Source organism: Glycine max, chromosome 14, assembly GCF_000004515.6.
Source record: "Glycine max cultivar Williams 82 chromosome 14, Glycine_max_v4.0, whole genome shotgun sequence".
In the NCBI taxonomy this organism is placed as follows: domain Eukaryota; kingdom Viridiplantae; phylum Streptophyta; class Magnoliopsida; order Fabales; family Fabaceae; genus Glycine; species Glycine max.
This window is the reverse complement of record NC_038250.2, coordinates 48,599,086-48,613,814: the sequence shown is the minus strand read 5'-3', so window position 1 is coordinate 48,613,814 and position 14,729 is coordinate 48,599,086. Positions and strand designations below refer to the sequence as shown.

At 32.4% G+C, this 14,729-nt stretch overlaps 2 protein-coding genes across 2 annotated transcripts; one reads left to right on the top strand and one right to left on the bottom strand.

Annotated features, from left to right (window-relative positions):
• Positions 1 to 3,999: 3,999 nt before the first annotated feature.
• LOC100813850 (PHD finger protein MALE MEIOCYTE DEATH 1) lies at positions 4,000 to 7,730 on the top strand. Its single transcript, XM_003544312.4, has 3 exons — positions 4,000 to 4,464; positions 5,406 to 5,649; positions 5,760 to 7,730. The coding sequence occupies exons 1-3, from the start codon at positions 4,167 to 4,169 to the stop codon at positions 7,342 to 7,344; spliced, it is 2,127 nt and encodes a 708-aa protein (XP_003544360.1). The 5' UTR covers positions 4,000 to 4,166; the 3' UTR covers positions 7,345 to 7,730.
• A 3,905-nt stretch (positions 7,731 to 11,635) lies between these two features.
• On the bottom strand, positions 11,636 to 13,422 carry LOC100795913 (U-box domain-containing protein 20). The gene has a single exon (XM_003544928.5). The coding sequence runs from the start codon at positions 13,146 to 13,148 to the stop codon at positions 11,829 to 11,831; it is 1,320 nt and encodes a 439-aa protein (XP_003544976.1). The 5' UTR covers positions 13,149 to 13,422; the 3' UTR covers positions 11,636 to 11,828.
• Positions 13,423 to 14,729: the final 1,307 nt, after the last annotated feature.

The following is a 14,729-nucleotide window of genomic DNA, read 5'->3' as shown; positions in this document are numbered from 1 at the left end:
CAAATTTATAGTGGTTGGGGGGAGAATCTTAACGAAAAGTCTTCAACGTGTTGAGCAAGGTAGAAAAAAAAAAAGGAAGAATCCTCGTGCTTGCCTCTATTCTAGTCTAGAGTCACTGAATCCATTTGATCATTAGGATGGATAAAGTCAACAAGACTTACAAGAGTCATCATGATTTTTATTTGAGCTAAAATAATTTTCAAATGGCAAGAAATTTCTTTCTAACGACGTTTTTTTTTCAACACTAGCACGCTCCCATACACACATATATTAAAATAATTCATTCCCAAGAAGCAAGAAGAAACTCAAAATTTAAATGATGATTTCGTGGGAAGTTTGAAATTTTCTCAAGTTCAGGTGATAAGAAAACATTTAATTAAGCTGTTTATCTCTAGTCACAAATTCAAGAGGGGGACAGCTTGTCAAATGAACAGTTATTTTGAATGCAAGTCTCTCTCATTGCCCTAATTATTTGTGATGGTAGGCAAGCTAGATAGAGACATGAATTCAGCTTTTCTTGTGAAGGTTGAAGGAAGTTACTAACTTAACCAAATGCTCTTTGGATTTCTATTCTCAAAGCCAAAAAAAGAGTGTGATCGATTAAAAGCCACCATGATATCAATATCAACCAATAATAAACAAAGGAATGTTAACAACACATTCATTAAGACACTACTTATAACGTATATTTATTGCTAGTTAAAATTTACTGAAATTACAAAGTTTAGAAGAAATATTCATTGAGTAGTGAAACCTAACAAAAATAATAATTTTTAATAAATTTTAGTTCTTTTCAAAAGAGTATGTTATAAAATGTGTTGTTAATATTTTTTAGATAAATATATAATAAACTTCAGTCAAAATTAAATAATATGTTTGAAATTACATATTAAATGTATTTCAACTTGCAAGCATTTACAAATAAATGGCAACATGCTAGTTTTTGTTGGAATACAAGTGTGAAGTGAAGTCATATATGAGATAGAAGTGAAAAAGTTAAGTATCATATAATTAGGTAAATCCAAGCCTTAAAATTTTGAGTTGAAATATAATGTCAAATTATGTGGTTGTTCATTAATGTAGTTCTCTCAAGTGTTTACTCCCCTCAAATTGTCTGTTTCAAATGATGGAAATTAACCGTAGCTTCAGCCTAGAGCTCGTTAATTGTTTGTAATGATGGTAAAAGAAGGCATCCTTTTAATTCTATTTGAAAGTGGTGTGGGGCTCAAAGTATAATATTGTTGTTATGGAAAATTGTTTCCAGCTAAGTTGTTTTTTATCTTCTCCTAGAATTGTTTGGGGTTGCTTTCACTTACACGATTTGAGGGATTGCTATTGCAAATTTTCTTCTCGTCAACAAAGTCTCTAGCTTATGTAAGACAGACAGTAGGAGTCTTATATTTGGTTCTATTATCTATCTATTTTATTATCATATATAACTCGAGATTTGCTAAACATGACGTTGAAAGCTAAATTAGTCTTTCCTTTATAATATTGATATCTTCATTCTTGAGTAGATAGTAAAGAAAACATATATAATTCTTGTATTTTATTTTATTGGAGAGACAGTGAAACAAAAATGGAAAGAAGGCGTTTATTTTACGGAGTTATCTTATATTTTCAGAAATATTATTCTTAGGAATATAATATAGGAATATCATTTTTGAGTATTTTTTAAAAATATATTGTTACATTTTAATATTTCTGGAAATAATTTTTAAAATTTAAAATAATTTCAATAAAAAAAATAAATTACATATATATTAGACAGTGAATTTTTACATTTTCATGTGAATATCACTTTTTCATCATCTTTTAAGAAGAATATAAAATGTAAAAAAAAATGATAAACAAGAAAATTATAGCATTCCTATAAATAAATAATATTTAGAAATACTTTTCAAAAACTTGTAATATACATAAGAATATATATTCTCATCTTTATATTTGCAGGAATCAGATTTCCTGAAATAAACATTTCCTATATATTAAAAAAATCAATTCAAATTTAAAAAATTCCACATCTTCCCCACTTTCTCTCCACCATTCTAAAGTGCAAACCTTGATGCTTCAATTTATATCCACATCAAAAATTCATATTCTTTTTAATATCTCAAATGAATAACAAATCCATTCATTGGTTATATTCTTTTTAAGTTAAATCATCATGGGAATTAATTTTTATCTCATGAAGAAGCTGGAGTTGGCTCCGGTGGGTTGCTGTGTTTTGCTTAATATGGATTATTCCCTAGACTAGTCCATTTGTAGTTTTTGTTTGTTTGGGGCCTTGGGCCATTCTTTTTTTTGTTAGCACCTTGGGCCATTCTTATCACTAAAAAACACACACACTTAGGCATTTAAATTCTGCACCTCCCAACTTATATCTTGCACCTCTCAACTTATAGCTTCCAAAATAACTATTCCATAATAGGTTTTCAAAGCATTTATCCCTATTCCAAAATAGCTTACGAAATGGCCATTCTAGAACACTAATTGAGTTTTGGAATAGACTTTCCAGACAACATAAAATATGCTTCTAGAATAGGTGTTTTGAAAAATGCTATCAACAATGTGGATTGCATGTTCTTGAACAAAAATATATACTTCCAAAACAGGTATTTCAAAAGCTTTGTTTTACCATTATAGAACGCCTATTTTTGAAACAAAAATTGTGTTCTAGAATGACCATTCTATAACCAAAATAGTAGCTTCTAAAATACTTGTCTTGAATACGGTTGCCACCATTCCTCTTCTAGAAAGGATTGTCCACAAAACAAAAGCTTAATTTTAAAAAATTGGGAGAAAATGCACCTGCACGTCAACCCAACCTGACTAGAGTTGTGCAACTAGAAGAAATCAATGACACAGTTGACACAAATGGAAATGAAGAGAAAGACCTAACGACGGAGAAAACATAGATGGAGTACGAGAACAAATGAACTCCCTCGTAAACTAAAAACATAGATGGAGTACGAGAACAAATGGACTACCTTGTAAAGTAGCATGCTAAGGAAGAGAAAAGGTATAATATGAAAAAGATAATTTGAGGATATTTAAAAATTGGGAGATGCAAGATTCAAAATGGAAAGTGTAGAATTCAAATGTCCCACACTTAAGAACAATTAATTTGATTAAACTTGTAAAAAATGATTAATCTAATGGCAAACAATCAGCATTCATACTCCTATACACCCTTAAGAACAATTAGTTTGATTAAACTTGTACCCAAAAAAATTGATTAATCTAATGGCAAACAATCAGCATTCATACTCCTATACCGAGTGCAACCAGTATTGTTCCCCACTTCTTAAATTACTAGTATGATGCATACATGACACAATGTTACAAAATTATTTATTGCAATATATGGTAAAAATTTAAAAATAGAAAAAAAATGAAAAAAAATGCTTATCATATAAAAAAACAAAAAGTCATTTAATATTTTTTATTATTTAATAGAATATATTTAACACTTTACTGTGTTCTAAATTCTATTTTTTTAATTAGGTTCTACTTTTTTATAGTAAACATTATTATTCTAATTTTCTTGTCTTTTGATCACATGTTTAGTAAAGATGAGAGAAAAGATAAATAATGATGTATTATTCAATGTTAGAAAGATCAAGATTCAAATCCTATACTATTTGAATTTTTTTAATTAAGAAACACAAATCACTCAAATTGTGTTAATCAGATAATTATTTTTATCTCTTCCATTTAATTTCAAATTCAAAATATTCATCTCCTTATAATTTTTTTTTCACCGACCCAAAGGGAGGTCAGTATACAACTAAAACTCATCAAATACATTTAAAAAAAAAAAAGTGCATTAATTGCGTATCTCTATCTAAGTTTTGACCATAAAAGAACAATTGGACCATTCACTTCATTTCTCTACTCGTTTCTCACCGTCGATGGTAAAAATAAAGTCATCAACGATTCCCGTGATCCCCTCCACCGTTACAATCGTGTGCCCCTACCTACACTACCCCCAAATGCAATTCAACTTTTTAAAGGCGCCAACACTTCAACCGAATCAGTTTGTTCAGTTAAAGCTCTCTCTCTCTCTATATTGAGCCCTGTTCTTCCTCTTCGCATGAAAACACGATGCGAGAGAGATCATAATCGAAGCCGAAACCATTTTCCCATCATCATAATCAGCAGCAATGTCTTTCGCTCTGATCGAAGCCTGCAAGAAGCGTAAACGGTTGCCGAAGTTTTTCAGGTTCAACTCGTTCGGCGACCCTGGTGTTGTTCCAATTGCACCTTCGGGTCCCTTTCGCGATAACGTTCGCGTTTTCCTTCAAAATGCTGGCGAACTCGAAGGTTACACTGTCTCCGGGAACCCCTTATGGTGCATCCTTCTCATCCACGACAACTCAAACGCTATGGCTCCTCTTTACACCATCGAAGAACACGTCGACCACTCTTCCCACCCCTTCTGCGATCACTGCCGCTGCGTAGGTTCGTTTCCGATTTCGCCTTGTTGGGTTCGGTTTGGTTTGGTTGCTGATTCTTGAAATGGGGTTTGCTCAAGTTTGGGTTTTTAGTTTGATTTTTGAAATGCGTGTGATTGCATTTTGTTGCGTGTTTCTGAAAAGGTTTTTTTTTTTTTTTACGTGTTTTGTGGTTTGTTTTCGTCGTGATTGAGTTATATCTGTTTCGGGTGCCAATGTGGATCGTGATTTTTACATGGATGGTGATGTGGGCTGTTTCCAATTTAGGATTTTTTTTTCTATCGTAGGGTAGACTTAGCTGATGTTTGTTGAGAAGGGTCGCTTAGTGGTTTGGGTTGTTTGAGAAAATGTTTATTTTAATTTTTGGTTATCATTTTGAGTTACAAAACGGATACTTTTTTTTATTTAATTTATGGTTTTTAAGAGTTTGGAAAGGAAAAACACTTTTCATTGATTTCTGATTATTGTTTGGTATAGACTATAGAGACTTTTGAAAATAGAAACAATGTGACATTTTGTGATTAAAAATGAAAACAGAAGCATTTTCTTCTGACAAGTTTTCCAAAATGTTGATTTACTCTGAAAACGTTTGGTACGAAGTTTGATGATTTTGATCACTTCTGATTCTGCTTGGGTTTTAGAAACTGAATAGGTATAGGGTTATTATCGATACTGATACTAATATGTGGCTTTGTTTGTACAGGAACAACTCTTCTCATTTGATCAGATGATTGTTTGATACAGACTTTTGAAAATAGAAACAGTGAATATTTGAATTCTGTGATTAGAAATGAAAACAGAAACATTTTTTTATGACTAGTTTTCCAAAAATATTGATTTTTTATAAAAAAGGGTTGGTAGAATGTTTGATGATTTTGAATTTTTGGATAATGGGTTACTATTGATGCCGATATTAATATTTGGCTTTTTATGGTCAATAATTGATAGGTTGGAGTGGACATTTTGTACCAAAGAGAAGGTATCATTTTATAATCCCCATGGACAATGGGTGGCATAAACCCTTAGATGAAGATTCAATAGACAATCAGAAGCATCTGTTGCATGGAGTGATTCATTGCAATGGGTATGGGCATTTGCTTTGTGTCAATGGCATTGAAGGAGGCTCCAAGATTCTTAGTGGCAGAGAGATCATCGATCTTTGGGATAGGATATGCACAAACCTCCGAGCGAGGTAATGAACAACTCAAGTACTCAACATTCATCTTCATTCAAGTTGTGTTACATTAATTTCTTAAACATTCAAGGATCAATATTTATTTGGATACTGGCTATGTATGGCAGGAAAATTGCTGTGGAAGATGTTTCTTGTAAGAGGTCTATGGATCTTCGCTTACTTCATGGAGTTGCTTATGGACACTCCTGGTTTGGTAGGTGGGGTTATAGGTTTTGCCGTGGAAGCTCTGGAGTGAGAGAGCGAGAATACAATGAAGCAATGACAATGCTTGGTTCCTTGGGGCTTGACATGATTGTAAAAGATTTGAGCGAGACAAAGTACAAGACAGAAATCCAGCAAATTATTCGGTGCTATAGAGATATGAGTGAGACTCATATTATCTCACTCAGGGATCTTCTAAGGTTTATGCTTACTGTCAAGTCTTCTCGTGCTCCTGTGCCTAAGATAACAGACACTTATTCTGCTGCTTCTGATTCTACTTCTTCAGCGTTAACCTCAAGAAATTCAACCAAACACACACTTCCAAACAGATCAAATTCCATGAAGGAAAAATCTGTGAGGTACAAGAAGTTCAGTAGTGCAGTGACTAACATGGATAGCAGATGGCCCACAAGGAGACTAGAGTTTGCAGCTCAAGTGATTGTGGATGCACTGAAAGAGAACAAGACTGTGAAACTAGGCTCAGGTGGGATGACAAGGCAAGATGTGAGAGATGCAGCTAGACTACACATTGGGGACACAGGCTTACTTGACTATGTGCTTAAGTCACTCAACAATGTGATTATTGGAAACTACGTTGTTCGTCGCATGGTGAATCCATCAACTAGAATCCTAGAGTACACTATTCATGATCTTGGCAAGGGGTCCAAAGCCCCTGAAGAGAACAAGCCTGAGGTGATGGCTCATGCAGATCAACAAGTAGTAGAGTCATCTTGGATGCTTGGTAATGATGTGTACAGTGATGCATTGTTTTTGTACAAGAATGTGCTATTGGGTTACCCTGATTCGGAAGCTGTGGACACAGCAGTTCAGACAATTCTAGACAGCAGATACTTTGTGAAGGAGTGGCCAGTGAGGGATGAAATGAAGGAGCAGGTATTGACATTCATTTGCCGCTTGCAACCAAATTTTGTGGACAAAAAACATGAGCTGAAGGGTCTAGCATGTGGTGAAGTTGTGGTGGTTCCACTGCATGCAACAGTTGGGGACTTGAAGAGAGCTGCTGAGGCTGCTCTGAGGGACACTTACTGCATTGCAGAGAGGCTTATAGTGACAGACATTAAGGAACTCATGGATGTGAGTGATGAGGAAGTGTTGTTTGGACTAATCCAATCTGGTGTGGAACTTTGTGTGAGGGGAATTGCTATTGATTTATTGACCCCTTTGAAGTATCAGGGTGAATCTGAGTCTGCTGATAACTGGAAGGTGAGGTGTGAGTGTGGAGCTCAAGATGATGATGGGGAGAGAATGGTGGCTTGTGACATTTGTGAAGTGTGGCAGCACACTCGGTGCTATGGCATTGATGATTCTGAGACAGTGCCACCACTGTTTGTGTGCACTGGTTGCTGTGACTCAGTACTAGTACCTTCTTCAAGGACTGAATCAGCAGCCTTTGGTGTGGATTCTGTTGATTCTTTTCTCATTTCAGAAGACCCCACTACCCTTTTACTAGATTACGAGTATGGATACTAAAATGCTTGAATATACTGTGTTGTAAGGTCAATATACTTGTTTCTGTTCTCATTTCACTTGTTCATTCTTTTTAATTTTTTTCACACCTCTTTTTGTTAATTTGAGGTGTGTTGACGTCCCTTTTGAGACGTTTTGTTTTTTGTAGGTGATTTGAAAGAGAACAGTTCCCTTTGGTTCTTTTTTTTTTTTTTTGATACTTTCAATTCAGTGAAGGAAAAACAATAGTACTTCGTTGGTGTTATGAAGTTTGGTATATATAGACATCTCATATATGTATTAAGTATTCCATATTATAGTTGGACTTTGATAATGGATTTATTAATAAGATGCTGATATCAATTCTCATAAAAAAAAAGTACTTATTAATTTTTCGGATTCTCTAAATTTTTAATTATTAATGTTATTAGATTATAATGTAAATAAAGATCGATAGATGATAATGGATTCAGTTTGTTAACCTTACTCCATTTCCCTCTAATTTCCTTTATCTAGTGTGGTTAATTGTGATAAATAAAGCACGTATTTGCAAAATGATACACATTGCATATCACGTTTATTGATGTGTAAAATAATTGGTTGTCGCATTTTACTACATTACATATGGAGAAATTATACTTGTAAAATAAATTAAACAATAAAATAAATAACTGAGGGAGACACTGAAAAAAAAAAGATAAATTTGAATTTAAAATATAATAAATGACAGAATGAGAAAGATAAATATATATACACAAAATACAATGTTGTATAAATTTTTACAGGTATATCACTTAACTAACATATAACATATACGCCAACAGCAGTCTTTAAATATTTTACACAAAGTGGTGTATATATGACTAGATCTAGGAATGAGTATATACTCTTTTTCAAACTAGCTTACAAGCTAGTCAAAGAAGCTTATAAATTTTTCAAGTCTCTTATCAAACACTTAGGTTATGTTGAGTAAAATTAGTTAAAAATTTAATTAAAAATTAAAAAATTAATTTATTAAATTATATGTATTAGGTAAAACTAATTATTAAAGTAATTAAAAAGTATAAAATGATAGAAAAATAATAAAATCATGATTTATTTTTAAAAAAAAAGTAATAAAAAATAGGATCAATATATTTAGGATAAAAATAAAAAAATATAAAAAATTAGAAGTTAATATTTTAAAAAATATTACTTTAAATAATATTTCAAAAAAGGTCAGACGCTACTAAAAATAATATATTTATTGGATTGAAAAACAAGTTTTTTAACTAATAAAAACTATCTGAAATGTCTTGTCAAATATAATCTAAGTGGATAAAATTTATAAATTTTGTATTCTCATTTTTATTTGATGAATATTACTTTTTTTAGTAACTTTTAATAATTTTAATTAACCAGTGTTTAATGCACGGGTTTATTCAATTTTTTACTACTTTGTTTATATAGCCAATAGAAAGACATTTTTTTTTGAAAAAAAGATAATAATATATCTCAAGAAATTAGAGACGATAAAATTTGAAAAATAAAACAAACAATTATATAGCACAACCTTTTTTTTGGAAAAAGAGATAATCTATCTTGATCCAAGAAATTAAAGACTACAAAAGTATTTGTCAATTTTTCTATAAATTTTAATATCAATAACAACTAATTTATGAATATCTCATAATTAAGTATATTATTCTAAAAATTAAAATGAAGTTTTAAATAACTTTAGTATTAACTTCAAAAAGTATATTGAAATAAAGATTTGAAATTATTGATGAAAAAGAAAATTCTTCGGAGTATTAGAAAGAAAAATAACATCAGATGAAGAAGTGAACTGAGGTCGTAATTACAAAAATATTAGAGAAAGAAGTGAGTGTGAGTAGTTACAAAAAAATGATAAGAGAAATTTTAGGAAAAGTTGCACAATGAGATGCAGATAGTATGTGTGGGAGGAGAGAGAATTCAAATGAGAGAGGATGTGGGAGAAAGTGGTGAGATAAGAACACATATAGACTGATTTATAAGAATGTAAAATGTTTCACTAAATGAATAGGGGAATTAATTACATATTTGAAATTTTAAGAGGCAATAGTCATAATAGTGTTGGACATGTAGGCTACCGGAGGTAAAATAGGTTAATCATTTTGTCTTGTTTCTAACTCTCCCTTTAAATGAGGCAGGTTAATTTGGCAACAAAGACAGGTCGAAAAATAAAATTCACTCCCTTTAGGGGTTGACAAAATGTTTATTATCTTCTTCACATCAACTATTTTTTTCTAAAATTGTGAAATTTGAGGTCATCTGTATCATTTAGACAATTCGCATTATGTTTCTTTAAAATGAATGAGTACTTTAACCATCCCTAGCAAACAAAATTGTTAGTTATTAATTATTTATGGTGTTAAGAGTATATGACATGTCCTAAATGCCAAAAGATTATTATATGTTTTTTGTTTCGACCACAGTATCTCTTTTTCCCGACAAAAAAATTAACCATAAAAGATCTACAAGGTCAAATATGATATAAAACATAATGTAGTATCATACGATAATAGAGAAGTACAAACCACAAAATATCAAAATCCATATTTAAGAATTTCATCAATATAACTAATAGGTTCACTGTCTTGGTCAATAAACTTTAAGATGTAATTTCTTCCAATCTTTCATATTCAAATTAAGGATATGTAACCTACTTAAGGGTCTTAGAAGAAGGGAGCTCTGTGGGGTATTCCCTTTCTTTTCCTTTTTTGCAGCTTTTGGGGTTCGGGAGTTTCCTCCTGCTTTTCTTGATGAGGAGGAGGAGTTTGGATGGAAATGAAAGGAGGAACTTTAATCATCAAACTTACTTAAAACAGCTTTGACCTGAAAGTTCACATGTAAATAAGTAAGAAATTACAACTATAAAGTTCATTTTAATGGTAGTAATGCCGTCATGGAGAATAATAAATGGTTGTGATTGTCAAATTGTTGCCATCACCTTGCAAGAAATGGAGCAATAGCGATATAAATCGGGTTCAGTCAATTTTCTATTGCAAGTATTGCATGATGCCTCATTATTTGTCGTTGAACCAGAATGTGGGAGAGGATTCAGAGAAATAACTAGTCGCTTGTTGCATTTGTATGGCTACAACCAAAAAGGAACCAAATTCACACATATAGTTTAGAATTTGTTTAAGAATATTCAATTATATTAACCCACCATTTAAATTTTATAAGCATGCGAAATTGCAGTAATGGTTGTTGAGAGGGGAGATATAATGTCATTTAGAAAGTTAGTTATTGTTAGGTTAATTAACAGTAAAGAATGCAAGATATCTCATTAGTCGTTTTCAATAATAATATTTGTATATGTGATTCAGACATATATTTTGTGATGTTACCAACTAAACTAATTTTGCTTTAGCTACTATGCCATGGAAGAAAACATGATAATGAAAAAAAATGAGGTAACCATGACATTAAATACTATCCACAAGAAAATAGTAATTAAATAGCAAACAGTTAGTTGTTTTAATTACAACTGAACGAAATGAAACATGATATATACAATGTATTCAATCTCATTTGAACTTTATATTTTTCTCTCCCTCTTATTTAAGGAGTATTCCGTTATAAAATATCTACTCAACGAAACAATAATTTTCTATCTCATTTTAATTTGCTCAATTACACACATCATTAGATATCTAAATATGACCTTTAGTAATTATCCAACATTGTATGTAATGGTTTTTCATGTCATCACTACATTGATACAAGTTTACATGCACCCTGTGGATGATAATCACAGTTGTTTATGAAATCAAATAGCATAACATTATGAAATTTCTTTTAGAGAACTAAAAATAATCACAGTTGTTAATTAGATAATAATGCATTCAAATCACTTTTCACTATACCCGTAACATGTTTTATTGTCGCATTTCACAGGATATATAAACAATCAAGATTCAAAGTTATAAGAGATATTGTGTTAGGAAAGTTAAATATACATATATAAAATATTTAGTGTGAATAATAATATATTATATCATACTTGAATTTGTGAGCTGTCAATATATTTTTCCATGGTTGTAAGGGAGACAACATCTTTGTAAACATGTCTATAGATTTTAAGTATGTACTATTTTTTCTTAATATTGGTTCGCTTTTAATTCTTAAAGAACAATTTTGGTTTTGTAATTTTTTTCTTCAAAATTTTGGTCTTTTCATTTTTAAAATTGTACAATTTGATCTAATAATCAAAACATACATAACAATCCCCGGTTTGTAATAAACCAAAACATTTGTAATTTCTGAATTTGTTAATTACAGGTCCGTATGTCTCAAATCTAAAATTTCCATTAAAAAAAATGAATTTCAAAACTTCAATTGAGTGTTAGAGATACCAATTTGTATCCTCCGTATATGAGACTCTGTGTGTGTGTCTTTGTACAAGAGTATATTCTGTTTCTACCAATATGACCTATACAAAAAAAAAGTGGAATGAAATCTCATATCCTAGCCAGATCAAATTAGAAGGGCTTCTTCAAATGCTTGAAATCCAAGGACGAATCAACACACTCGGCTTTGCTCCTACAACCATTCAACAACTTCAACAACTCCGTAGCCTTCTCTTTGGTTCCCTCACCACAACCCACTTGCAACAAAACAAGTAGTTTATGAAACACTCCCATTTGAAGCGCCTCAATCAACACCCCTTCTTCATTCTTGTCACAAAAAAGTTTCCAAAGAACCGAAACCGCAAAGCTTGAACTCAACTCAGACACCCTCAAAAGCTTCTTAATCACAAGAGGCAAAGTCAAAGCATTAGCCTTTGCCATCTGCACCCCTTGCTTGCAATCACAAACGCAATCCAACACCCCCAAAGCCTTCTCACACACCCCTCTCTCCGCATCAACAAGAACCTCCAACACCGCATCAACCAAACCCAATTCCACAAACCTTTCACAAGTCACACCTCTAACTGAAGAATAACTAACCAAGTTGAAAATCGTTGACAAACACGGCTTGGTGGAACCATTCCCAACAGGCTCCTTAATCATGTTAACCAAAGCCTCAACAACATCTACACACTTCACCAACGCCTCAACATGCATTTCCTTAAGAACCAAAGCAGCGTTTTGCCTTGTGGACAATTGTTTACCGTTCATGAACCAAACCATGCAAGAGATAGAACTCGTTGACCCCAACACGGATCTACCCTCTTCAGAAAGAGGACGCATCCATACCAAAGCCCCCAGAATCTCATCCAACACAACCACGTTCTTCTCAATCAACAACCCACGTGATGAGAAAGAGTTGAAGGCATTGGATAGTGCTAAAGCAGCACCATTGGCCACTATGCACCTTTTGTTTCTCTCACTTTCCTTCCCCCAAGCCTTGATCTTCCTCACCAACTCCACGCACTTGTTCTCGTCGCCGTGCTGCGCCGCCGACAGGATCCTCGTACACGTGTCGGCAACCTCGTACGGGGTGACGGGGATACGAGGAGTGGGGATCCGTTCGATGCCGTGGGAGCGGTGCTCCACGCACCAGTCCTGGATCATCCTACGGATGGCGTGGTTCGGGATCATGTCGTCGAGGCTGGTCAGCTCGGTTTTGGTGACCGGGCACGTGCGGTTCCCGGACTCGATCCACTTCTCGATGCTGTCGCGGTCATAGGTTATGCCCGTGGAAACGGTCACGGGGTCCTTCATCATGTCCAAGGTTACCGGGCACCGGAAGTGGGTGGGGATCGCAATCTCTATCTCCATGTCGCCACCAGAATATTTCAACTCCTTACCCTTTCTGGCACGCCGGAACACTCTCCCTTTTGTCCATGACAAAACCATGTTGCTTTAATAATAATAAATAATTTCGATTGTTTCTATGTATCTTTTTTTAGTAGAGCTTAGAAGAATTGTATGTGAATGTGATGAAGGAAAGAAAGTGGTGTGGGTTTTGTATTTATAGTACTACTACCTGCTTTGTGCTACATGGGTCAAAGCTGGCGAGGTAAGATTGTCAGAGAGGAATAGTTCAAACTTCAAACAGTGTTTTTTTTTTTGTGTGTGTGTGTGTGTTAGGACTATGAGATTATTATTGTTTGAACGCTGAAGTTTGAAAGTTGAAAAGTCACTGGAGTTAGATGATTTTGAAACGGGTTAACTAATTAATTAGAATAAGGAAATGAAGTAGTTGTTGATGTTGTACCAATTAGACGGTCGAAGTTTGAATGGCGTGGGCTGAGAGCTGACTGAGACTGAGTCAGCAAGGTCGGTGTGCTGACTTGCATCCCTATCTATCCATTATTTTCATAAAAAAAGTTTCAAACATTCCATCAAATACTTTTTTCTCTCACAATTTTTTTTCTTTTTATAATATTATATATTGATTAAATTAATCACTTATCTTTCATATTTTTGTCTGAAATTATAAACAACTCAAGATTATCCACCAAATATATTTTTATAAATAATAATACATGAATCATTCATAATTTTATATATCATATTAATATTTTATATATATTTTTTATCCTATCATAAATCTTATCGTATCTATAGTTTTTTTTATTTTCTCTAAGTGTTTCTACTAAACATTTCCCTTTAAATATCTATGGTTTGCATTTACAATTTGCAATTGCATGCATGGTCTTTGTTTTTTACTAGTGCTCTTTTTGTCTTTTGCTTGTTGCATTCGTGTTTTCTTAATGATAAGTACTAGTACTACTTTGTGACATTGGCGTAGGATGAGTCTACGAGTGCGTGCGTGTGCGTGTTTAATTTAATATGTCCCCGCCGCGTAGGGAAACATGGGTCGGTGTTTCGTACTTTTAGGAAAAATAGAAAAATCTATCTTTTCATTCAACACAAATAAAAGGTGTAGCCAATAATAGTCTTGCCAATGTAACACGGAAAAAAAAATGCCTCATTTTACTTTGTTTTTACACGTTGCGAATTGATATTTTAAAAAGGCGAGGAAAGAATTATAAAAACATACTACTACTATATGAAATAATCAAGATTTATATCATTATATGACGTGTTTTTATGGTAATTTACAATTAGCATTTTAATTTCTAGAAATACATAATGTAATTTTTGTGACATAAATTATATTACTAATTATAAAAATTGTAATCACTTTATTCAATAAATAAAGTTAATATAAAAATAATAGTTAGTTTTATTTAAATTTCACAATAATATTATAATTAATTTTTTTAAAAGATAATAAATAGAATTTGTTAAAAATTAAAATAATATAATATAATATTTAACTTAATGAAAATAGCATAATTACAATAAAAATAATTAATATAATTTAATTTTAAAAAGTAATAGTAATTATTATAACTTAAGATAAAATATGATTTAATTTAAATTTGAATATGAAGATAATAAACATCATGATACCTAATTCGATTTGAA

Bases quoted from the DNA above. Each gene is read 5' to 3' on its own strand.
- LOC100795913 (XM_003544928.5), bottom strand. From the start codon at position 13,148: ATGGTTTTGTCATGGACAAAAGGGAGAGTGTTCCGGCGTGCCAGAAAG.
- LOC100813850 (XM_003544312.4), top strand. From the start codon at position 4,167: ATGTCTTTCGCTCTGATCGAAGCCTGCAAGAAGCGTAAACGGTTGCCG. The intron at 4,465-5,405 runs GTTCGTTTCCGA...AATAATTGATAG, and splicing joins CGATCACTGCCGCTGCGTAG to GTTGGAGTGGACATTTTGTA. The intron at 5,650-5,759 runs GTAATGAACAAC...TATGTATGGCAG, and splicing joins TGCACAAACCTCCGAGCGAG to GAAAATTGCTGTGGAAGATG.